At 40.5% G+C, this 27297-nt stretch overlaps 1 protein-coding gene across 1 annotated transcript in view; it reads left to right on the forward strand.

Annotated features, from left to right (window-relative positions):
• ADAMTS18 (ADAM metallopeptidase with thrombospondin type 1 motif 18) overlaps window positions 1-26238 on the forward strand; it is a 72326-nt gene extending 46088 nt beyond the window's left edge. Inside the window, exons 11-23 of the mRNA XM_075281924.1 lie at window positions 316-411; window positions 844-992; window positions 1091-1263; window positions 2427-2557; window positions 5128-5251; window positions 6926-7170; window positions 18874-19012; window positions 19471-19597; window positions 19740-19944; window positions 20853-21044; window positions 22183-22395; window positions 22522-22669; window positions 25995-26238. Of these exons, the coding sequence (XP_075138025.1) occupies window positions 316-411; window positions 844-992; window positions 1091-1263; window positions 2427-2557; window positions 5128-5251; window positions 6926-7170; window positions 18874-19012; window positions 19471-19597; window positions 19740-19944; window positions 20853-21044; window positions 22183-22395; window positions 22522-22669; window positions 25995-26128 (2076 nt within the window). The 3' untranslated portion in view covers window positions 26129-26238. The remainder of the gene's footprint in view (window positions 1-315; window positions 412-843; window positions 993-1090; window positions 1264-2426; window positions 2558-5127; window positions 5252-6925; window positions 7171-18873; window positions 19013-19470; window positions 19598-19739; window positions 19945-20852; window positions 21045-22182; window positions 22396-22521; window positions 22670-25994) is intronic.
• The last annotated feature ends 1059 nt before the right edge of the window (window positions 26239-27297 follow it).

Consider the following 27297-nt stretch of genomic DNA (forward strand, 5'->3'; position numbering starts at 1 on the left):
ACACTCCCATACACATTAGATAGTTGACTCTGTTACTCCTTACTATTTAAATGTAGGGCCTCAAAAAATGCAAGTGATACGTACCCCTCATATTCAATGTATTAATCCAAGCCAACTGCATTGGATCAGTGGTAGAATGGTGTTATAGGTGATGCCCTTTATCTATAAGTTGGTTAGTTCAATGTATTAATTCAAACTAAGTTCAGCAAATCTCTGGTGGAAAGTGCTTTTAAGTGATGTCCTTTATCTAAAAGTTGGTTACTTAGTGGTACAAGTTGAAAATCTGTATGTTACATATACTTCTTTTCTTTGTAGGATATATGCAAGTCGCTGTGGTGCCACAAATCTGGGCACAGGTGTGAGACAAAGTTCATGCCCGCAGCAGAGGGAACAGTCTGTGGTCTAAATATGGTAAGATGTTTCCCCTTTAAGGGTGCATTCAGACTACGTAACGCCGGGCGTGTATGAGAGCCGTACACGCCGGCATTACGGCAGACTGCCGAACACTTCCCATTCACTTCAATGGGAGCGCTCGTAACAGCGGCGTTTACGAGCGCTCCCATTGAAGTGAATGGGAAGTGTTCGGCAGTCTGCCGTAATGCCGGCATGTACGGCTCTCATACACGCCCGGCGTTACGTAGTCTGAATGCACCCTTATACCTTGTATGGCTTAGTTAGAAAATGGTTTGATAAGTGGGCAAGGCTGGGCAACTCCGCGGATGTGGATTCATAAATACTTTAAAATTCTGTTTGCAATATTACCCACAATGCTCTACACGTGTATTATGTAATTATTAAATATTACGCTTTATGAGCAATAATACGTTATTTCTCTATACACAGTGGTGTCGAAGGGGACAATGTGTGAGATTTGGAGACAATGGACCAAGACCAGTTAATGGAGGATGGTCTGACTGGTCAGATTGGTCCCAGTGTTCCAGAGACTGTGGTGCTGGAGTAAAGTATCAGGAGAGGTTATGCAGTAACCCAGTGTAAGGCATTAGTTTTCTCTTGTACCTGCTAATTTCTATGACTGATCACTGCAATAATTTTTAATTAATCAAATGTGAAAATGATCTTTATATTATAGACCACAGCATGGAGGGAAATACTGCCAGGGCTCAAGCCGTATTTACCAGACTTGTAACACTCAGGCTTGTCCACCAAACTCCCTGGATTTCCGAGCACAGCAGTGCGCTGAATACAACAGCAAGCCATTCAGAGGGTGGTACTACAAATGGAAACCCTACACAAAAGTGGAAGGTGAGGAACCAGTTGAACTGACATTATTGTGAAATTGACAAAAAACACCAGTGGTACATGAAAGTGAATCTAGTTTAGGCTGTATTCACAAGAACGTTTAAGCTTAGTTCACAGGGTTCTTTTGACCGGATTTTGACGTGGAGAATCCGGTGTAAAAAACGGCTAGCCGCAACTGGATGGGCCTAGTCGGGAGGGAGTGTCATGCAGCGTCAAGATAGCGCAGCTCACTTCTTTTATCTGTGAGGGGCAAAAAAACGCTAACTGAAAAAAGAAGTGAACGGCTCTCATTGAGGGTCAATGGGAGGCATTTTTTTGGAGCCGGATTCTGAGGTGGATTCCTCGTCAAAATCCAGACCTAAAAACCCTGTGTAAACTCAGCTTAAGAGTAACTGAATGATGGCCATTTTCAATACAAAGAGACATTATGGGGCTATTCATATTCCTGTTTTTTGATGGACTTTGTGAATGGTCTGTCAGAAATGAGACTTGTTCTACATTACCTGTTTTCATAGATCAATAAATAGACTCAAGTCTATTAAGGGTCTGTGAAAACTGATGCTCCACAGATGCAAAATGACTATGAGAAATAAACAGTTTCTTCTATATTTCATGGTCTGAATATAACCTTAATTTGTTTAATAATTTGTCTTTGTCATAATTTGTTTTTGGCACCGATCCAAAAACTGCTGCATGTGGCTACATCCAGTCCACTTATATCTCTTCTGTTTTAAATCCCTAAATGCAATAAAACTCAAACTGAGAAACGTTGTGCCATTTAGACAGTGTGGGGCTGAGTTTCCAAGGGTCCACTACAGTAAGTTCTTTTGGAAGCTGAGTAGACTGATTTAGAACAAATGCACATCCACTTTATCCACATTATCATTTCACATATGTCATTAATAAGGTCTAACAGAATATCTGTGAATAAACTTATAAGAAATAGACCCTAGTGGTGAGAGACTGGCTCCAAAGTCACACGCTACTAAGATTGTCCATTAGTAGATGAGCCATATCAATGTTGTTCTGACACTTTTTTCTTGATTTCACATGTTGAGCTCATAGAGGAAGCTTCAGAAGATTAGAAAGGCCCTTTGGGTTGGGCAAAGAGATTTATTGCTCAGTGCAGTTGTTCATTCTTGGTGTGTATCTCTTGTGTGTTCCAGAGGAGAATATCTGTAAGCTCTACTGTACGGCTGAAGATTTTGACTTTTTCTTTGCATTATCCAACAAAGTAAAAGATGGAACACCATGCTCTTCCAATGGACTTGACATTTGTATTGATGGCAGTTGCGAGGTAAAAAAATTAAATTACCAATATGTTTTTGTTGTGTTTTTAGTTACACTAAGGCTAGGTTCATATCTGCATTGGAGTCTCCATAAGAAACTCTGCCACAGATTCCTCCTTCAATTGGTGGAAAGAAAAGTCCTACAGAGAGAACTTTTCTCTCCTCCTGTTTCAGTATAAAACCAGTGGAAACCTGACAAATGCCTGGTGGAGCCTCATTACAGTCAATGGGGTCCGTGGGTATCCTTGGGGAACCGCTTTTTAAGGGGACAGGCTATTCGTCTTTCAGTCTTTAGTAGCTTCTGGGGAATCAAGAAGCTAGCAGTGATTGACAGCTATCCCTGCAGGCACAATCACAGTTGGGACCATCAATGGACTCAATTGCTCTTTCCAAGTATAGAAAGAACAGAAATAAATGAATAAATAACAAGTTCTACTATATCTTTTCCCACAAAACTAAATATGTATATGTTCAGCTTTCCATGTTCTAGAACACAGTGCCTGCAGAGTAGACTGCATTTTAAGGGTGATAGGTTCCATTTAAGGCTAACATGCTAGATTGCAGAAACACAGTGTTTTGGCATGTGTTATTGAAAAAACGGCAAGCATTTTCCCCAGATATTTAATAAGGGAAGAAAAAATGCAGAGGAAAAATGCAGCAAAGACTTAATGAAATACTATGCAGAAAAATTGAGACGCGTTTTTGCTACATTTTTTTTTCATTAGCATTTTTTACCTTCATTTCACTATATGAGGCTTTAGCTTTAAGGGTTTTTTTCCATCTAGGAAAAAATTTATGAAACTGCTTTAACTGTTCCAAAATATCAAATCAAGTCATGCTCATCTTCCCTGCAACTTTTGATCTGATGATGCCCCATTCTCACCAGCCGCCAACTTCCATCTCAGCATAGAAATGTGACTATTGGAGATTATCATTGGCTACAGCTGAACTCATTGGAAATCAAATGATGAGAATGCTTAGATTGTAAATGTTGGACTGGATCAGAAGTGATTTGACGCTCCAACTGTTTGCGAATATGGTGTGCGTGGAGAGAATACAAAAGTAGAAGATTTCAGTACTTTAGTGATTAGGTTTGTTCCATGTACATATTATACACATAATGTGTGCCGGGATTTTATACTTTTGTAAATTTTAAAAGTTGTCAAAAGGGAGTCTGTCACCAGGAAAGTTGATGTTATGCTTGGTTCACATCTGCGTTCGGTATTCTGGGAGTCCGCATGGGGAAACCTCCGAACGGAATACCAAACGCAACTGCATCGGTGTGCAGTGAAAGCACACGGACCCCATAGACTATAATGGGGTCCATGTGCTTGCTGCGCGCTGCCCGCACGAATCACGCGGACAGGAATGTAGATTGTGAACTACTTTCCTGTCTGCATCATCCCTGCGGAAATCTGGCGGCAAGCACATGGACCCTATTATAGTCTATGGGATATGTGTACTGTCACTGCACAGCGCTTGCAGTTGCGTTCGGTATTCCGTTCGGGGGGGTCCTCATGTGGACTCCCCCGGACGTAATATGAATGCTGATGTGAACGAGGCCTTAGAGCAGTCACAGGACAGGCTAGGAGCATCATCTTCAAGTTCAATAGATGCCCCAGTTCCTTGAAAAAGCAGTTTAACGCTAAGGCCCCACATTGCGGAAGCGCAGCTTTTTTTGTTCCAGATTTTCTGCGTTTTTTTTTTCAGTCAAAACCACGAATGGCTACAAAAGAAATGGTGAAAATATAGTAAATTCTTATACTTCTACCATCTGCTCAATCCACTCCTGGCTTTGGCTCAAAAACCGCAGCAAAATCTGCAACAAAAAAGTTGCGTTTCTGCAATGTAGGGCTGTGATGTCAAGAAATATACAAATGAAGCACAAGTGAAATGGGCGCATGTCAGAGCCTCTGTATTCAGGTTTGAAAACCTGAGGCTCTGATACACCCCCATTGCACTTGAGCATTTGTACATTTCTTAAAACAAGCTGTTCAAGGAAATGGTGCAACAATTGGAACGCCTAAAGGTATAAAGGTGCTCAGCATAATGTCCGATCCAATGCCCTATAGTTAGAAGTGTAGTGAGTTTCCCTTTCAAGAAAATGTGGACCATTTGCAATTCTAAATATCAGCAATTGATAAGTCATTTGGTATAATTAATATTTGCTCATATAATTTCCGCTATATTCAATAATTATGGCTATATCTAGAAATCGTGGAGTATTCTTAACCATGAAATAGCAACAGAGAACAATATCACGGAAAAGGCAATTTTATATGACTGAAACCTAAAACTACTGTAAAATGTCAAAATAAATTCTGTGTAATTCATATTAACCGCAGAACAACCTTTAACTAAGTGTTAAATTAATTGGTTGTGTTCAGATTTCTATTATCTGTTGTGGTATAAAATATCATCTTACTAAATGTACTGTGCAGGAAAGTGAATGGATTTTAATTTCACTTTGGCTCAGAGACAGCATGAAGAAATTATCTCTCTGCATCCTGTGATATGATACGTTCCGACACTCACAGTCTCCTAACGCACATTTCATTTCTGTAAATTCCGGTGCCAGCTTGTAGGGTGTGATTATGTTCTTGGATCCAAAGCAACTTTGGATGCCTGCGGGGTCTGTAAAGGTGATAATTCAACATGCAAGTTTTACAGAGGACAATATCTGAATCATCACAAAACGAATGGTAAGTATGGTAATCTTTAGTAGAACTATAGATCTATGACAGTACCACCCACCCAGTGGCTTAAAAACCGCTGTGAATCTAGAGCTCTCTCCTTGTGGCTTCCTAGTTGTCATACATCAATAACTGCAAGAAGTTTATAGAGTTATTAAAGTTTGGCTCTAAGATAAGAACCATATGGCTAGCAGGTGGCACCACACTTGGAACCAACAGTGGTTTCTGTTTCAGATCATTAACAAACACTTTGTCCTAAACTAAGAATTGGAATTGGACTGTGAAAAGTAACTTTGTTACAGTCACATGATATTTTATACACTCATTCTTTTATTATTACAGTTATTATTACAGTTACATTACAGATTTGCAAATGTTTAATTGATGTTCTCTATAGAAAATAGATGATAGTTCATGGAAGACTTCACTCCTGGCCATACATACAGTTAGGCAGCATAGCACATTTCACAAAACCTATGCTCCCATATAAATACACAGTCCAGTCACATTAATGTGACCAACTGTCAAAATCCAGAATAACCACCTTTCACTGAGCGGACCACTGCGAGATGTTGTGATGATGTTCACTGGGATGTTGAGCCATGCCAACTCCAGTGCCGTGGCCAGCTGCGCTAGGTTACGTAGTTGAGCATCCATGTGCGAACAACCTGATCAAGGTGGTCCCACAGATTCTCGATTGGGTTAAAATCTGGGGAATTTGCTGGCCAGGGGAGTATGGTAAACTCATCCTGGTGCTCTTCGAACCACGCACATACACTGTGAGCTTTATGACACCTCGCATTGTCCTGCGGGTAGATGCCATCCTCCTGAGGAAAAACAATTCGCATGTAGGGGTGAACATGGTTCGCAAGGATAGATTCATACTTGTGTTGATCCATCCTGCCTTCCACAATGATGAGTGCACCCAGATGGCTGATGACACCTGCCTTCTGCGATTGGTTATTTAACGCTGATGTCAAAAGTAGGCAGTGTTCACATTAATATGATTGGACTGTGCAACTGGGTAGAATATTGAACAAATTAATCAGTTTATTATGTTTGAATCCATTAAGTGGCTGAGATGACATCTAGGTACAGAGATAGGTCAATCACTATCCTTCCTGCTGGTCTCCATCTTCTTACTATCATTGTGGGAACCTCATCACCAATCTTGATAACAGAGATAAGAGTACCCTAGAAGCAAGAGCAATAGGTTAATAGAAGGGCACAGGACAGAAACTGTCCAAGGTGAGGGCTAGGTAGCAGGTTAATACTGAAAAAAATATGTGCCAGTGAAGTTTTAGGAATTTGCAAATGGGAGGCAGGTAGTAAATGTATTTTAATGTATACTGGGCCCCAGAATGAAATCCACTGGTGGGTCCTAGGCACCCCAGTCTGACAGTAACTATCATATATATGGCTGTCCATGGGTTGTGTCTAGTTTTGCAGCTCAACTGCCGTGAAGTGAATGATGCTGAGCTGTAATACTACATGCAACCTGTGGATAGGTGGGACATTGTTTTTGAAAGAATGTGACCATTTTAATCCTGGACGACCCCTTTAATAATCAGCCTCTTGTTAATGACCAAGGTACAGATAACTGTGGAAGACTGTCTATTAATCTTGGTAATTCTGATGTCAATAAAAATTGAAAGAGCTCTCTTTTTGCTTCCTTTTGTGTAGACTACTATTCTATTGTCACTGTTCCAGCGGGTGCGAGAAGTATCCATTTCCGAGAGCTCCAGTACTCCACCAGCTACCTAGCTGTCAGAAACCTTAATAGAAAGTACTATTTAACAGGAGAATGGACCATTGACTGGCCTGGAAAGTTCTCATTTGCTGGGACTACTTTTAATTATCAAAGATCAGCACAGCAACCAGAAAGTCTTTATGCAACTGGACCCACCAACGAAACTCTGGTCTTTGAAGTAAGAATCGATTAATTTTTATTTGATCATTTCAAAATAGCAGGTCCATTTATTACAAAATGATCACTCAAAGTTGTCATGAATGGATTTGGGTGTCCTTGGTCCATCAGATGTTCTCACATTCCCCTTGGGTGTGAGTGCTGTCACCTCTTCATGAAACCAAGCACAGCGCTTTATATTTATATAGTGGTTGTGTTTGGTATTACAGATTAGCCCATTCACTTGAATAGGGCTGATTTGTGAAAATGTTTTCCATTTTTTTTTTACATAAAGAAAAGAAAGTGAAAGAAAGAACATAGAGAAAGAATACAAATAAGGTACATATTACATACTAGCAGCAACAAGGTTTAAGATCGCCCCACCCTACTTCACCTCGAAACACAGACTTTGTGGGACATTTATGGCAGAAGAGTTGACGAGTTGTACACTTTTCTCTATTCATTTGTACATGAGTTCTGAAAATAGTTCAGGACCCCTATTTTCAAAGTAAAAGTGAGTCTCAGAGGTCCCTGTGGATATGCCCTAAAAGGCTGCAATGGGAATACACTGAGTAAAACACTGTGTTCCTACCCCAGGGTCTGAGGGTTTTTAAAGGGACATGGTGGTTCTGTCCCACCATTTGGGACCTGCACTATGCATAACACAGAGAATAAGATTTGTCCAAAGACTTCCTTCATGTATATTACTCCGTAGTTGTAAACCAACTTAAAAAACTAGCTTGAGGCTGGGCACCACTTTACAAAAACGCACCATTTTGGCCTTAGTGGAAATGCTATGGCAAAAATACTGTGTCTTACATTACCTGTAAAGCGGATAGAATTCTTCTTAATCCCATTCATACATTATGGGAAAAAATCCACAATGTAAATGATGTGCTTTCAAAAATGCTAGTGTTTTTGAAAGTCATAGTATGTCAGCTATACCAACGAAAATGCTGGTGTTTTCCATATAGGTATAATAGAGCAAAAACTCCGTAGAGGAAAACTCTGTAGACTTTCAGTGAAAAGCGTTGCTTTTATACCGCCATCTTTTCGCAGCATTTTTTGCAGCAATTCTCTGTGTGGGGGCTTAGCCTTAAAGTGCGCTATACTAAACTAAGCAGTTTAAAATGGAACCAGACTATATCTCATCCAAACTCTATTAGTTGTGTTAAAAACCAACAGGATATGAAGAATTTATAATATATTTAGTACTAATCCCACAAGTGATCACAACTATTAATTGGGGGTCAATATCATACCCATTTAGATATGCTCTTCCAGTGACCTGTAGATGCTAGCAGGTTTCTGATGGTGTCTGCGATTTTCTTAAAGGCTGAAGCCCAAAATAGAAAAGCTACTGCCTTTACAATACCTGTAAACTTAATGTGATTCGGGCTAATTTTATCCATACATTGCAGAAAAATCTGCAGATAAAAAGTTGCCTTTCAAAAACACTTGTATTTTTGAAAATTGTAGAATGCCAGTTATACGTTGGCGTTTTCCGTACAGGTATAATAAGAGCAGGAAATATACAGAGGAAAACTGTGCAAAATCCAATGAATGCGTTTCCACAGTGTTTTTTTGTGCAGCCTTTGTTTTGCTGTGTTTCGCTATGTGGAGCCTTAGCTTAAAACTTTCTTTTTCCTCAGCATTTTGCTTTCTGAATTAGTCAAATGCACCATATGAATCAGTTATTTGTCCGGTTTCTCGCATGAGGGACCATACAAAAAGTTATACACTCACCGACCACTTTATTAGGTACACCTGTCCAACTGCTCGTTAACACTTAATTTCTAATCAGCCAATCACATGGCGGCAACTCAGTACATTTAGGCATGTAGACATGGTCAAGACAATCTCCTGCAGTTCAAACCGAGCATCAGTATGGGGAAGAAAGGTGATTTGAGTGCCTTTGAACGTGGCATGGTTGTTGGTGCCAGAAGGGCTGGTCTGAGTATTTCAGAAACTGCTGATCTACTGGGATTTTCACGCACAACCATCTCTAGGGTTTACAGAGAATGGTCCGAAAAAGAAAAAACATCCAGTGAGCGGCAGTTCTGTGGGCGGAAATGCGTTGTTGATGCCAGAGGTCAGAGGAGAATGGCCAGACTGGTTCGAGCTGATAGAAAGGCAACAGTGACTCAAATAGCCACCCGTTACAACCAAGGTAGCCAGAAGAGCATCTCTGAACGCACAGTACGTCAAACTTTGAGGCAGATGGGCTACAGCAGCAGAAGACCACACTGGGTGCCACTCCTTTCAGCTAAGAACAGGAAACTGAGGCTACAATTTGCACAAGCTCATCGAAATTGGACAATTGAAGATTGGAAAAACGTTGCCTGGTCTGATGAGTCTCGATTTCTGCTGCGACATTCGGATGGTAGGGTCAGAATTTGGCGTCAACAACATGAAAGCATGGATCCATCCTGCCTTGTATCAACGGTTCAGGCTGCTGGTGGTGGTGTCATGGTGTGGGGAATATTTTCTTGGCACTCTTTGGGCCCCTTGGTACCAATTGAGCATCGTTGCAACGCCAAAGCCTACCTGAGTATTGTTGCTGACCATGTCCATCCCTTTATGACCACAATGTACCCAACATCTGATGGCTACTTTCAGCAGGATAATGCGCCATGTCATAAAGCTGGAATCATTTCAGACTGGTTTCTTGAACATGACAATGAGTTCACTGTACTCCAATGGCCTCCACAGTCACCAGATCTCAATCCAATAGAGCATCTTTGGGATGTGGTGGAACGGGAGATTCGCATCATGGATGTGCAGCCGACAAATCTGCGGCAACTGTGTGATGCCATCATGTCAATATGGACCAAAATCTCTGAGGAATGCTTCCAGCACCTTGTTGAATCTATGCCACGAAGAATTGAGGCAGTTCTGAAGGCAAAAGGGGGTCCAACCCGTTACTAGCATGGTGTACCTAATAAAGTGGCCGGTGAGTGTAAATAACAGAAATCTACGGTATGTAAATGCGGGGAGAACATACAAACTCCTTGCAGATGTTGATCCTGTCAGGATTCAAACCCAGGACTCCAGCTCTGCAAGGCTGCAGTGCTAACCACTGAGCCACCGTGTTGCTCACTCTAGGAATAATTTTTGCACCAATGGCATCATTTCCCATTTTTGCACCAACATACAAACATCAAACCAAATTGTTGCTCCAACCCCACAGGGTACATTAACACATTAACTGATGACCTAATATTCTGCTTATATGGAATATCTTTTAATGGTCTGATTTCCCACTAGATCATCTCTGGGTAATGCTGGTTGGTGCCTTATGACACTAAGTTACTAACTCTTGGACTAAGGTATCATCATCATACCATAACCATTGTTCATGGAGCCTTATGGGGGCATGTGCAGGGGCGTAACTTGAGTGGGTGAAGAGGGTGCGGTAGCATCGGGGAGCAGGAGCCTTAGGGGGGTCTATAAGCAATGGCATCAGGATTGAGATTGCAGCTTCTATCTGGCCCATAAGCCAAGGAGACCCACAGATTACTCTAACCACATTAAGGTGGATTAAACTCCTTAGCAACCGTAACCATCACTATCAAGAATTCGTTGTAGGGATGAGGTAGGGGGCTCCGGAAAAAAGATTGCAACCAAGCCCACAAGACTTTAGTTATGCCACTTGGCATGTGAAGTCCCTGTAGCTGCGTACATTGATATCATGGGTGGCTGTATTATATAGGTATTCTTCCAATACACATTTTATATAAAGGGAGCAGCCTTTATTGGGCTATTTTCACTAAGATTCTGTCTTCCTAATTACATCATGGAAGACAGATTTGCATATTCTTCCCACAGTCCCTTGCAAAGTGGAGTGCTAAAGGCTTAATAAGTCTCCACACACCTATATGGTGGTCTCTCCCCAAGGAGTGACGGTACCCCCCCTTACATTTTATATCGAATGCAAGAGAAAAATATACTGTATGTTAGAGATGAGCGAACACTAAAATGTTCGAGGTTCGAAATTCGATTCGAACAGCCGCTCACTGTTCGAGTGTTCGAATGGGTTTCGAACCCCATTATAGTCTATGGGGAACATAAACTCGTTAAGGGGGAAACCCAAATTCGTGTCTGGAGGGTCACCAAGTCCACTATGACACCCCAGGAAATGATACCAACACCCTGGAATGACACTGGGACAGCAGGGGAAGCATGTCTGGGGGCATAAAAGTCACTTTATTTCATGGAAATCCCTGTCAGTTTGCGATTTCCGCAAGCTAACTTTTCCCCATAGAAATGCATTGGCCAGTGCTGATTGGCCAGAGTACGGAACTCGACCAATCAGCGCTGGCTCTGCTGGAGGAGGCGGAGTCTAAGATCGCTCCACACCAGTCTCCATTCAGGTCCGACCTTAGACTCCGCCTCCTCCGGCAGAGCCAGCGCTGATTGGCCGAAGGCTGGCCAATGCATTCCTATACGAATGCAGAGACTTAGCAGTGCTGAGTCAGTTTTGCTCAACTACACATCTGATGCACACTCGGCACTGCTACATCAGATGTAGCAATCTGATGTAGCAGAGCCGAGGGTGCACTAGAACCCCTGTGCAAACTCAGTTCACGCTAATAGAATGCATTGGCCAGCGCTGATTGGCCAATGCATTCTATTAGCCCGATGAAGTAGAGCTGAATGTGTGTGCTAAGCACACACATTCAGCACTGCTTCATCACGACAATACAATGCATTAGCCAGTGCTGATTGGCCAGAGTACGGAATTCGGCCAATCAGCGCTGGCTCTGCTGGAGGAGGCGGAGTCTAAGATCGCTCCACACCAGTCTCCATTCAGGTCCGACCTTAGACTCCGCCTCCTCCAGCAGAGCCAGCGCTGATTAGCCGAATTCCGTACTCTGGCCAATCAGCACTGGCTAATGCATTGTATTGTCGTGATGAAGCAGTGCTGAATGTGTGTGCTTAGCACACACATTCAGCTCTACTTCATCGGGCTAATAGAATGCATTGGCCAATCAGCGCTGGCCAATGCATTCTATTAGCGTGAACTGAGTTTGCACAGGGGTTCTAGTGCACCCTCGGCTCTGCTACATCAGATTGCTACATCTGATGTAGCAGTGCCGAGTGTGCATCAGATGTGTAGTTGAGCAAAACTGACTCAGCACTGCTAAGTCTCTGCATTCGTATAGGAATGCATTGGCCAGCCTTCGGCCAATCAGCGCTGGCTCTGCTGGAGGAGGCGGAGTCTAAGGTCGGACCTGAATGGAGACTGGTGTGGAGCGATCTTAGACTCCGCCTCCTCCAGCAGAGCCAGCGCTGATTGGTCGAGTTCCGTACTCTGGCCAATCAGCGCTGGCCAATGCATTCTATTAGCCCGATGAAGTAGAGCTGAATGTGTGTGCTTAGCACACACATTCAGCTCTACTTCATCGGGCTAATAGAATGCATTGGCCAATCAGCGCTGGCCAATGCATTCTATTAGCTTGATGAAGCAGAGTGTGCACAAGGGTTCAAGCACACCCTCGGCTCTGATGTAGCAGAGCCGAGGCTGCACAAGGGTTCAAGCGCACCCTCGGCTCTGCTACATCAGAGCCGAGGGTGCGCTTGAACCCTTGTGCACACTCTGCTTCATCAAGCTAATAGAATGCATTGGCCAGCGCTGATTGGCCAATGCATTCTATTAGCCCGATGAAGTAGAGCTGAATGTGTGTGCTAAGCACACACATTCAGCACTGCTTCATCACGCCAATACAATGCATTAGCCAGTGCTGATTGGCCAGAGTACGGAATTCGGCCAATCAGCGCTGGCTCTGATGGAGGAGGCGGAGTCTAAGGTCGGACCTGAATGGAGACTGGTGTGGAGCGCTCTTAGACTCCGCCTCCTCCAGCAGAGCCAGCGCTGATTGGTCGAGTTCCGTACTCTGGCCAATCAGCGCTGGCCAATACATCCCTATGGGAAAAAGTTTATCTCACAAAAATCACAATTACACACACGATAGAGCCCCAAAAAGTTATTTTTAATAACATTCCCCCCTAAATAAAGGTTATCCCTAGCTATCCCTGCCTGTACAGCTATCCCTGTCTCATAGTCACAAAGTTCACATTCTCATATGACCCGGATTTGAAATCCACTATTCGTCTAAAATGGAGGTCACCTGATTTCGGCAGCCAATGACTTTTTCCAATTTTTTTCAATGCCCCCGGTGTCGTAGTTCCTGTCCCACCTCCCCTGCGCTGTTATTGGTGCAAAAAAGGCGCCAGGGAAGGTGGGAGGGGAATCGAATTTTGGCGCACTTTACCACGCGGTGTTCGATTCGATTCGAACATGGCGAACACCCTGATATCCGATCGAACATGTGTTCGATAGAACACTGTTCGCTCATCTCTACTGTATGTCACAGATTTCTTTAGTTGCTGCTTTATGACTTCATGTAAGCTGGATTATAACCATACATGTCTTGGAGGGTGTCTCATTTCCCACCATTATACTCAGTTTGTAGCTCTAATTTTCCACAACAGTTGTCATTTTATGGTGCTCTAATGCTCTTGTTTCTCATGACTTATAATTCTAGAGGATTTTTGCCCTGCTAACTTTGCTGTCACTATTGTGATGCAGCCTTTGATAAGGACAAAATCATTCCATTTAGGATTGTGAGATATGGACTAAATGAATAAAACTAATAAATGTCATAATAAAGCTTATTATCTGTGATAATATTAATATAATCTATTGATAATCTATTGCTAAGAAACAATAACAAACGAGAGAGGATTAGTTTGCCAATTTAGTGATGACTATAATTTTTATTTTTTTGCAAATCTGGCAAGTGCCAGGCCTGGAGTCTGTGGTTTTAAAATGAAGAAACTGTAAATTTTATAAGTCGTTGCTTTGCGGCCAGGCTTGCTGAGTGCTGTGTCTGAAGTCAGGTGGCTTATGTGTCAGTGGTAGACCTAATAACTTTGTTCCGAGCCTGGCCGTACATTAAGACCTCGATCCTCAGCTTTAAATGTAGAAGTTATTTCCACTTGGCTGAGTAAGTTCTGGATGGCGGCCAGTTAAGTAGGCTGTAGCCCTGGAGGTCCTTCCAACATGAAGGGTTTACATTACTGGTACTATGTCCAGACTTTTAATGTGGAGTTGTTAGGAAATAGCTTCATTTATTATTTAGGAAAATTTTAAATTACTGTTGGATTTCTTCCACTTAAATTGTAGGAAGTGAAGTGTTACAGTAGAGGCTGTTACAATATTCAGTACTTTGCTGGTAGATTACGTGATCAGCACGATCGCAAAGAAACATTTTTATTAGTCTCTGTATAATGATATATCGGTTTTCATGACTGTGAGGTCACAATTACCTAACAAACTTGTAATATAACAGTAACTTCTCTAGGGGCTAACACCGATTACAGAGGGACTCTATGCTTGAACTATATGTGGACTCCTTAAGGAGTAATAGTCATTAACAGCCTCAATCGTTACAATGTAATATTCATTGTTGTCAATGGAATCACTATGTACCATGAGTGAACAAAGCTGCTTCTCCTCGGCATGATACTGGATTTTTACTCAGGATTTTTTTGAGTGAAGCCTGTTGAAAGCTAAGCACCCACCGGGGACAGATTACCCTCACATCAAAGTATTGTTTTGCCACGTATTGGATACTGTCAAAGGGTAGCGTGATTAATGGGGGCAAATGAAAGTTCTCAACAGATGAGAGTCTGGCAGTCAAGGCGTTCGTAGCATTCTGCTGATAGCTGCAACAAATACACTCATTCCTAATATGTATGCAGCCAAATAATATCTTACTTTGTACTAATGCACTGGTCTTTGTACTGTGTTTTTCATTTACTTGTAATACACTGTAAATCCTATTGCAATCTTAAATTGAATCTGCCAGCAGTAAATTGCTTATAAACCTAATCCCGGTACCTTGTAGAGGTGATTCTACAGTTTCCAAATATGCCTCTGTTATTCAGCTATGAAGTCCAATTTTCATGTAACTCATCATTTTATTCCTATAGAATTAAGGGGAAAAGTGCTTTGCCTAAGAATCTAGAATGGAGACACAATGAGACTCTTAAGGCTAAGGCCCCATGTTGCGGAAATTCAGATTTTTTTGTTGCAGATTTTGTTGTGTTTTGTTGAGCCAAAGTCAGGAGTGGCTACATAAGGAATGGCAGATATACAGGAAGTTCTTATACTTATCCCTTCTACTCATTCCATTCCTGGCTTTGGCTCAAGAAACTGCAACAAAATCTGCAACAAAGAAAGCTGCGTTTCCGCAATGTGGGGCTTCAGCCTAAAGTTGAATCAGGCTTTGGCCCCATGTCTCGGGAAACGCTGCTTTTTTTGTTCCAGATTTTGCTGGCTTTTTTTGAGTCAAATCCAGGAGTGAATTCATCAGAAGGTTGAAGTATAAGAATTTCCTATATATTTCCTATCCCTTTTCCAGCCATTATTGGCTTTGGCTCAAAAAACTGCAGCAAAACAAAAAAGCTGCGTTTCCGCAATGTGGGGCTTCAGCCTAAAGTTGAATTAGGATTTGGCCCCATGTCGCGGGAAACGCTGCTTTTTTTTGTTCCAGATTTTGCCGGCTTTTTGTGAGTTAAATCCAGGAGTGAATTCATCAGAAGGTAGAAGTATAAGAACTTCCTATATATTTCCTATCCCTTTTCCAGCCATTATTGGCTTTGGCTCAAACAACCGCAGCAAAATCTGCAACAAAACAGCTGCATTTCCGCAACGTGGGGCTTTAGTCTAACAGAGACATATTTGGAAAGGGGGAACTCCTTAAAAAGAGTCTGTCAGCAGTACATGTGTTATAAACCAATTCCAAGTACCTGCTAGGAATAGGTTTATATCGCATGTACTGCTGACAGACTTCTTTTAAGGTTGAACTGTTTATTTAGGAACTATTAATGTGAGTGAAGTACACGATATACTGAAATAATATAGTGTGAGCTCCCACCTACTATTTAACTCTTTGCACATATTAGCCTACTGTAATCTAAGTTACATTTTCAATCTCAATAGGTATGACTAGGGTATTTTGGAGCAGTATTTCTTGTGTACAATTATTATCTGCTACCTATTGGAATTTAGTGAAATGGTGAAAGCAAGTTCATCCTTTAACACCATTACATTGCATTACATTGACTATATTAATACTGTTTGAATCAAAGCTCTCCGCACCACCTAATGAGCAGAGCTGGTACTGCAGCGTTACAATGAATAGCCTGAATTTCTACAAGATACATTCGTTGCCTATAGATAGATAATAGTTTGGAATCAAGTAGATTCTATCATCCCATCAAGCCTAGCACAATTTCAATGTAATAATGTCATGCACAGGGCGTATCAGGCCTGTGATATTTAATATGTCATTAAGAAAGCATCTATCAGCATGGTTTCCCTAGATAGCTGACTATTACATGCTCTCTCTGTGTAGCTTGTAAAGTAATTATCATATATTCGGCTAAGGGTGTGCCTTCTTTAGAAAAAAAAATCACCTTAAAGTGACCCAAAAGAAAACAAAGATTTATTTTGAGGTAGGTAAAATAGTTAACTACAAGCCATTATATCCAATGTTATTGACATTGACATAAACACTGGGTTAAAAATGATGATTTTTCCTGTAGTGTTGCTGATGAAGGCTTTTTATTATTCATCTGGAACATTGCTCACATTTTTGCATTCCCACTTGTGTTAATTAAAAAGTTATATTCTATCTTCTCAATCATAAAAGAAGCAAGCACTCCATTTTGGCCAGCGCCGAAGCCTTAGGCCGCCTCGATAAAGACCAATGGGATTTATATTACTTCCGAAGGAATGAAACTAAACAAAATATCTGTCCAAGGGTTGACATGGGCCGCAATCAAAAGTATGGCAGAAACACAAATAGGAGAATGTAAAAGATAATTCACTTTAGGAGGCCGAAGATTTATAGCAATACAGAGAGAGAGTTAATGTATAGATCATTACGTTATCATGGGGGCTCAGAGTGCAGTATATTCCAAAAAGATTTCCAGAATCATTTTCAGTTTTTATACATTTTTAAGAATTCTTTTCTTACATTTTTGTTACATGTAGAATTATTTATGGGCTCAGTTGAGGATTAAAAGCAGAGCAATTTATACGTCTGTCGAGATTTGTTTTACTATGTGAATCGAGTAAATAAATTTCGGAACTGAAAACATTGGCTATAAAAGCAGTTCTGGAATCCTGGATGACATATTAAAGAATTCATAACATCAAACAGGGTTATTGGTTTAAAATAGCCAAATAACAAAAAAATATTTCTATAGAAGATAATGAAACATCAGTTATACAGTAGTTTGTACCCAACCACATTTTTCAGACTCCTGAATGCCCAATGTGAAAAATTCTCCAGTGGCAAATTATGACAGTTTGTAAATCTAGGCAGAACTGGAGGACAAAACGGCAAATTCCCCAAGGGTCTCCATTCTCTAAGGGTCTACACCTCCATGACCTGGACAATTGGTTTTTGGGGAGACAAATGATGATAGTTAAGAAAGTTGTTAATATTTTGATTATTTTTTTTGATTATTTTTTATTATACTAGTGTTTGTAACTAGAGAAGAGCGAGTAGTATTCGATCGAGTAGGTATTCTATCTAATACTACGAAATTCAAAATATTCGTACGTGATCGAATACTACTAGCTATTCGCAGTAAATATTCCATTCAGAACCAGCATTGATTGGCCGAATGCTATACAGTGTATAGCATTTGGCAAATCAACGCTGGTTCTGCAGCAGGCTTGTCCTTGCTAGTCGGGAGAGCTGGGAGCTTACTGTTACAAAGGAGCTAACTTTTTCTGATAGGAATGCATTGACCAGCGTTGATTGGCCAGTGTACAGCATTCGGCCAATCAACGCTGGTTCTGCCGGAGGCTCGCCTGTGAGGAGGTGGAGTCTAAGATCGGACCACAGCAGTCTCCATTGTGGTCCGATCTTAGACTCCACCTCCTCACAGACGAGCCTCCGGCAGAACCAGCATTGATTGGCCAAATGCTGTACACTGGCCAATCAACATTGGTCAATGACAAAAAAGTCAGCTCCCTCGTAACAGCAAGCTGCCAGCTCTCCTGACTAGCAAGGATGAGCCTGTTGGAAGAACCAGCGTTGATTTGCTGCAGGCTCGTCTTTGCTAGTCGGGAGAGCTGGCAGCTTGCGGTTTACGAGGGAGCTTACTTTTTATCAGCGCAACTGCAAGCGCTGTGCAGTTAAAGCGCATGGACCCCATAGACTATAATGGGATCCATGCGCTTTAACTGCACAGCGCTCCTCCTAAAAACTCTCCTCCTGCTACTTGTGGACTTGGTGACTCTCCTTTAGTCGAATAGTGGTTTCCCCTAAAACGAGCATTTTTTCCCATAGACTATAATGGGATTCAATATTCAATCGAGTAGTCGAATATTGAGGCTCTACTTGAAATGAATATCAAATCTCGAATATGCTCATCTCTAAATGTAACCTTTTCATTTTGGTTGAATTTTATTAGTATTATGTATAGCTTAGAATAACAGTTGTAAAGTGATCAGTGTAAAATTCTGATAATCTATTAAGAACTGGCATAGTATAGACCAACCTTGTATAAACTGTTTTTAAAAACCATCATTCCCTTTTAGCAAAAAATACCAATTTCTATTGGTTAAAGTATGGCTCAGACAGGAACTCATTTACTAATTTGGAGCACCATCAGTAAAAAGATGTCATTTTCTTTTTAGGTTCTTTATCAAGGAAAGAATGAGGGGTTTACTTGGGAGTATACATTACCCTTTTCTCCAAATGAAGAAACACATGAGAAGAAAGCAAGTTTTTCATGGGTCCCTATGTATACAGACTGCAGTGTGACATGCGGCACTGGTAAGCTCTATAGTACCAATGACGTGTGGGTAGATGGGTGGTACAGAGGCTGCAATCTCTCAGGGGGGTCAGATGCTTGGATCACCCACCAACTAAACTCCAGAATTATAAATGGTACATGGTAGATGGGGGGCCCTGTTTCAGATTTTGCATTGGGCCCAGCAGCTTCATGTCATCCCTATGAGCTATGTATATATTATAAGAAATTCTTGTAATTTTCTGGGTAAAAATTGTTGTTCTCCCATTGTGAACTTTTTTTTTTTTTTTTTAAATAACCTCTATGTACGAAAAGGCAAACATTTATAATAGCTCTACTGTACAATTATTATTATTTTTTAAATCCAGAAACATTTCCTCATCTGTCTATGGGTTGTGCACCACACACAGCTTGTGGATAGGTGTGGCACTTGTATATTATGTGTATTCTGTAATAATGATTTTTCTTTTACATTTTTAAGGTCAAATGAACATGAAATATGTGTGTTTACAAGATCTACGGATTCAAGTTAATTCCAGCATGTGTGGCTTGCTGAATAAACCTCTCCTGGAGCCAAAATTATGCAACACTCAACCATGTCCAGCCTAGTAAGTAACCTTCAAAGACAGATTCCTGAAACATTGAATAGTTCATTATTAAGCTAAATTTTGCTGCCTATCTATCTATCTATCTATCTATCTATCTATCTATCTATCTACTTCTCCAATACCATTATGTTCTCCTCTATAGTTGGTCAACTGGACAATGGAGTTCATGTAGCGCTTCTTGCGGTGGTGGCCAACAGACCAGGACTATTCAGTGTCTTCAGAAAAAGACCATGCAGGGTGAGGAAATGGTTGGACACTCCAACTGCCCAGTGAGTACTCCTGTACAAGTCCAAAAGTGCAACACCCAGGACTGCCCAGCAGAATGGAGCACTGGACCATGGTCTCAGGTATAATGAGAATGTCAACCTATAGAAAATAGAAGCAGACGTGGTTTAATTTAATGTTCATGTTGCTTTTCTTAGGGTCACATCGTATTTTATAGGCTGCTATGTATCTCTTACATAGTCATCATTTTTTCTGTAATAGTTAATTTGTGGGCGAAATAATCACCAGATTTGAAGTATAATACTGTAAGTGAATTATGTTCTTGGTATAGCTGTGAAGTATTATTTCGTATCTACTAATATACACAAAGGTTCTCCATAGCTGATATGGTGATTGACTCTGCTTTTGAGTCAAGCCAACAATTGGAGTTGCAGTGAATCAGGGTTGTCTAAAGCAAGCACCACTGCTTACCTGGTATTACCAAATGTAATGTTCAAAGAACTTGTCTATATTTAAAGGGAATAAATGTGTTAAATGGTGGACATTAAAAAGTTAGAGGTCTACACATATATTATCAACAAGTACAAGTACATCATCCCTGAAAGGTTGCTATATACTTGATTAATTACACAGATGATATAATATATCCCGCTCAATAAATGCACCAAACGAAAGAAAATTTTTTCGATAGTAAATATAACTGCATTATTATTGTTCTCAAGGGCCACACAAACTTCTGTCTCCATAGCCTTGTAATAAGCTAGGTCTTATAGCTGTCACTAGGTAAGAAGAGTTGCATCAGCCAAGCTGTCTGGTTTGATGGCTAAGACGCTCAATGTATAGATTTATTGGGGAAACATTAAGCTTAGAAAAATTTAAACTTGGCTTCATACTGACCCCGAAGGCCTAAGGTGTTCACCTCTGGTATATATTCATGTAAGAAAGCCCTGCTAATATCATGTTAATATAATCTTTGTCCATAAGCTATGCATCTTAATGTCTGACAGCTTGCATTCCTCATCAATTCCAGTGCTCCCGATCTTGTGGAAAGGGAATTAAGAAACGAGAAGTTTATTGCAGAAGTGTCAACTTGGAGAAATATAAAATACTCCCAGAAAACCTGTGCGCAGCCAAATCAAAGCCAGAGTCCATTGAGAGCTGTATGTTAGCACGCTGCCAGAAAAATGACAAGTTGCAGTGGGTGATATCTGCATGGACTGAGGTAACCTACATAAAAACTATGTAAAAACATTAGACTACATTAAAAAAATTTGGTTTTACTTTTATACCTCTTTGGTAGTTGTCTAATGTAATAACACGTAAATTATAAGGACCAGAACTAGCAAATATTAAGTGTATTAGAATGGGAAAATATTCAGGATTGTACCCGTCCTCTATTTAGACTGAAATTCCCTGCAAAAAAACTGAAAAGTATAGTTTCTTTTTGCTTTAAAGGGGTTTTCCAAGATAACCCACATTTGTCAAGGAGGTCGGGGAAGGTGAAAAAAATATGAAATAAAAGTCATACTCACCTGTCCCTGGTGTCTCCCACCCACTGTTGTCCAGTCCTGCAGTCCCAAGGTCTTGTTTTGGTGGAAGTCCCTGCCACAAGTGGGCTAAGTAAAGGACGTCACTTGCATCCATCAGCTGTGATGTCCTGTGTCCTTTCCTTAGGCCTCTGAGGCCAATGATTAGCCTTGGCTGTCATGTGCAGTAGGGGCTTTTGCCAAAAATAAGACCCCGGAGCAGCAGAACCAGACTATGGTGGGAGACACCGGAGCATCGGGGACAGTTGTATATGGTATTTTTGTTTTTTATTTTAGCTTCCCCAACCTCTGCCAAAAAATGGGTTATCCTGGACAAGTCCTTTAATGTTGGTAATCCAAACCCTAAAAGCATATCTTGCTTGATATATAGCAGTGTAGTGATACTATGAGTTCTGCTTCCACCCAATGAGGTCACCACACCTTTCCATCACATCTTTGAGTTAGGAACACCTTATGTAAATGAATACTTTCTCTACTAGACACTGAAATATTGAACAGGAGGTAGGTGTGTTTATTTTTGGGGAGGGATAATCACATCATAATCCACCTCTGTACTGATACTGATAGGAGGGAGCGAGCTAATAGAATGTTATGTGTTACTATATGAGGAAGACTCACTAAGACACAATCAGATTTGCACTGGAGAAGATAACATGGGCGTCTGTTTTGTTTGGATTGTCAACTAAATTGATCAGAAACTGTAGTAATTTGTTGTAGAAATATGTTTTGTTTTTTTACAATAAAAGGTCACATAATTTACAGTTGTATAATATCTGTGCCATAGTGATCATTTTTGTATTTATTTTTGCACAGTGTTCAACAACATGTGGTCCTGGTGTAAGAAAACGTGAGCTGAAGTGTGGAGAGCAAGACAGTCATGGCAAACTTGTCACTGTTCCTCAGAGAAGATGTCGTAGTGTCAGAAAAGTGAACGTACCCCTGGAGCAGTCATGCAATAACAAGCCATGCCCTGTGCAGTCACCCTACAATACATTTTATGGATGGCATACATCTCCGTGGCAGCAGGTAAATGCTTTATTCTTATTCTGAAAAAAAATGAGTTGCTTAAAATGTTATATATACACTAAAGTTAAATAACCAAAATATATGGATACAATAAATGCGACCACAACATATGTCTATTCCGATCAGTGTACAGTTACATGTGGTGGTGGCGTGCAGATACGAAATGTCCAGTGTCTTCATCATGGAAGACCGGCCGTGGGATGTTTACCTCATCAGAAGCCATCAACTTCCCAAGCTTGCAACATGAACTTCTGTCCTTCTTCAGGAACCCAAGGTATTTAATGTACAAATCATGGAAATTCGCTGTTACTATAATCTATGAAAGCATGGTATGGTCAGAAGGTCTGCTCAAAATTAAAAAAAACAACAAAAAACAGATTTGTGGTGGTTTTTTCTTTGATTTTTGTAGTTTACTGTCCGTCTCTCCCCAAGTAGCCCTTGATATGCAGATGAACATGATGTTTAGTACATTGCTGGCACAATATTTGACTATGAATGTGAATGATTTGACTCTTTGAATTTAGCACCAAAGCAGGTTCTTTGGCGCTAAATTCAGATGGACCAATCACAGAGGAGCTGCTGGTATTATTGAGAAACCAATAGCGCCCGCCGGCTTTTCTGTGATCGGTACATTTAAATTTAGCGCCATATGGTAAATTGATAGCAGAGCCATGGTGTTAGAAATGTCCGCTGTGGGGGAAAAGAGGAGGAAAGTGCTGTGAAGTGATTGAAATTGATTTCAGAGTGACTTCAGAGGCGGATTGTGCAAACACGTTACAGCTGTATGTTCTCTGCCAGCGAATGCTCCCATGTCCGCTGACTACCAATGTGTGCTCCAGTACATATTGCCTGCCAAAGAGCCAGTGACGATATATATATATATATATATATATATATATATATATATATATATATATATATTTCATAGGTTAAACTATATAATACTTAAGGAGACATGCCATTATCCTGGTAGTTTCCATAGAGTACGTCTACAATGGTCAAGTTGAACAGTTAAATATTGGTTTAGTTTATACAATGACTATATGTGTGTTGTATGTAGTTGAAGATCCAGATCTATGTACTTTATTGTACTGTTACAGTGACTGAGAGATGAAACAAAAGCAGATCTTATATAATATAATGAGACCTCTGATTTGTCCTATAGGTCTACAATCTTATCATGGTATAATTAAGCTCAAATTAGTATACATAATTATGAAATCTGTCCGACAAGTGAACCATGGCTTAGATAATTACAACTTCTTGGCCAGAGACCTGATAAATATGAGTGACAGATTTTCTAAGTAGGAAGAGACACAAAAGCTGAGGGATCGCTAAATACATTATTACTAATGAATAGATAATTATAAAGACACAGGCTTTAATGTACAGGCTCACATTGAACCATCAAACTGAAAACATGAGCTATCAACCATGTCATTAAAGTAACATTTTTACATCATTATTTGGAAAACTTTTATTTTACATTATGAGAAAATAATATTCCAACTTTTGGCATTGATATTAGATGTCAGCACAGAAGAATCTCTTGTAGACTGCAATGCAATCTTATAGAAAAAGTCCACCTGCAAAACTTTCAACATCTTATGTGACTCTTTTGTCTCTTCATTCTTGATAGGAAGCTTTTCTTAGAAATAAAGGGGAGCATTTCCTACAGTGTCTGTGTCAAGAAACCATCATCTTCCAGTAACCTCACACTACTCCTGAGATGCCTCTACAAACTTTTAGGGCTCGTTTACGTGGCGTTAACGCGACCGCAAACATGCACCGTCAAAATCGCGCCGCAAACATCCCGTAAACAAGGCGCATTGCGTGCCGTGTTTACTCCGTGTGAACGAGCCCTTAGAAAAGTTTCATAACATGTCTCTTTGGATCTTGAACACACGTATACAAGTCAACAGCATAGTGAGGTTTTCAGGATATATTTGATTCACATTGAATCCAGATTTCCTCAGACTTTGTGGTAATGAATCACAACATTTTTTCCTAAAATGGCTGCTGCACATGTTAGGACATGGGGCAAGGAACTCTGGGAACGTAAGATCACCCTCAAAGCCATGTGTGCAGCCAATCAGCAGCCAGCCCTGTGATGTAACAGCCATATAAATACCCTCCTCCATCTTTGATTTAGGCATTTATCAGTGTACTTAGTGTAAGGAGAGACATCAGCAGGTGCTCAGAAAGTGTTAGAAAAGACCTGAAAACTGTTATTTTGCTCAATGAATTTCAGGGAAGGAAAATTAGAAATGTAGGGAAAGGACAGGGAGGAATTTATACAGAGTATTGAAGCAGAATAGCTGCACCTGTCATGTGCGTGTCATACTGACTCACTGTATTGTTTCACTACCACAGCAGACTCCCCATGTGTGTTACTGCAAGGCACAGCGTCCTACACCACTAGACAGGCTCTCTGCAGCCAGGAAATAGCTGGTTTTTAATGTGATTCGCCACAAATTAATTCAGATCAAATCGTGGAAGATTTGGCAAAACAGCCAAATCAACTTTTTAAAAAATTCACTGATCTCTAATATTTACATTAGAAGTGTGAAAAAAAGTACTTTATGACTGTAAAGAAGAATATTGCTATTGAGGCCTTTAAGTGAGAAAATCAGTGGGAGATAAGCTTTGTGCCTCACCTTTGTGCTATGCATACCAGAGGGTCTAAATTCAAGATCCAGTAAAGACATGTTATAAACATTGCCTAAAAATATTTAGAGGCATCTCAGGAGCAGTGTGAGAATACTGGAAGGTATTGGTTTCTTGGCACTGAAGGAAAGGGGTGCGATAGCCTGAAATAATAAAGGGAACTTTTCAGGTGGATTTTGCACTCTAAACTTGCCCCGTATGTACAGCACCAAGCAGTGGACCCTTACTAAGCTATGTATTGCTCACAAATCATGTTATATACTTTTAAAATCTTAGGCTTAGGTCTGATAGCAAGTGTGATCCCAAGAACTCCCCAAGCTCTTTTAAGAGCAGTAATGCTTCCTTTCCTATTAATGCCAAATATGGAGAGATATCAGGCCTTGATAACATTGTGTAAACAATGGGGAGGATTAATTTCACAAAGCAGGTAAACAAAGCAACACTTCTGAAACAATGTATTTAGGAAAACTCTTGGCTTAAGCTAGCAGTTTAGGTTCCTTCAGATGGAAATATTCCTTTAAATTTTCGTATGCTAGTATACTTGAACTAGTTATGGGATTGGCCATATTCTTTCAGCTACATTATGATCAATGTAATAACAACCTGGAAGGCATGATTGACAGGTCTCTCAGTCTCCCTCATTCCATGACATTAATAGAACCCCTCTCTTACTGCTGGCCATAACTCTCATAAGGGCCATGTAATCTAATGATTTAATCTAAAATTATTACATAATGTTAAAAAATACAATAAAATGAAAATGGCATGCCTAGACTACCAGTAATACATCCATTAACCACTTTACTGCCCAAAGACTACAACAGATTATACGACTGGCGCTACTGCATTTATGGAGAACTCAGCTGGTACTGTATGTTTGATGTTTTCTTCAAAAATATGTAGCTAAAATATAAAATTTTCTTGCTTTGCAGAGGATCCATCGTGTTTGGACTACTTTAGCTGGTGCTCCCTTGTCCCTCAACACGGAGTCTGCAACCACAAGTTCTATGGCAAACAATGTTGTAAATCGTGCACGAGAAAGAAACACTACAGTGACACTGGATGATTTCCCCAAACTGGCCATTACTTGTCTTCTCAAATTTCCTCTGAAGCAGAAATCCAGGCAATCAAAAGTTAATCATCTCTGAAATATTGTTTGATCTTACGGCTGGAAAGTCACAGACAAGTTCCAGACAATCAGATTTTTCTCTGATTAAAAGTTCCTTGGTGCATTCAAGCTGCAAGCACTGCTCTGAACTATACTAGAAGGGAGTTCCATTTTGAAGACCAAATACCAAGTTAGAATGTGTCCTTGGACAAGATGCTCGGTCTCTCAGTAGATAAAAAGCCTCTGTTCTACTGGCGGTCTATAACAAATATAAATGAGGACGTCCATTTTATTTCTATGCGTAAATCTGTATGTGGCAGATATTCTGATGGACTGTACCTGAATCTATAGATTGTTCTCTCACAAGCCATTTAGAAAATTTGCTCAACTGCAGCAAATGGTTCTACAACTGGACACATATCCATTCATGTGAAAAGTAATAACGTGGTTGGACATATATAAATTATAGATATGGAGATCTATAATAATGAACTTTAAATTTTGGATATTTATAGTAGATCTCATTTTTAAACCAGATTCTGGACTGCTGGTGCTTGCATGTAGGTGCTATTACTATTTGTTCAGAGTCAGAAATGGTGCTTTCCACCTTACTGCTGGAGAAGTAGGGTGGTTATCATGTGAAGTTTTGTTCAGAATTTACCTTTACAGAACATCTAAAATCCGATGTCGAGGGGAGATCTACCAAGCTACGCTACAGACGTCTTATGTTTGTGTGCCCTCGGCCATGGTTGTGTTGCTAATCGACACACTGCCATATACCTACATTCACTGTATGATTTATATTACATAGCCATTGACTAAATTATATCAATGAGAAGTTAACATTACTTCAGACACACTGTCATGGAAAATATTCTTTCTCTAAACACAAAAGCATTTTTTACATTTTATCTACATTACATTACATTTTACTTACATTTGGTTCTTCTTTTGACAAGTCCATACCATAGAACTACCTTGAGGACTCCTGAAGGGGCGTAGCTTAAGGGGGTACAGAAGGCACAATTGCATCCGGGCCCAGGAGCCATAGGGGGCCCATAAGCACTGGCATAACTTAAATAGTTCACAGTGGCCTCTACGACTGTGGGTCCATAAGCCCAGTGGTC

This window comes from Leptodactylus fuscus, chromosome 7 (genome assembly GCF_031893055.1).
Source record: "Leptodactylus fuscus isolate aLepFus1 chromosome 7, aLepFus1.hap2, whole genome shotgun sequence".
In the NCBI taxonomy this organism is placed as follows: domain Eukaryota; kingdom Metazoa; phylum Chordata; class Amphibia; order Anura; family Leptodactylidae; genus Leptodactylus; species Leptodactylus fuscus.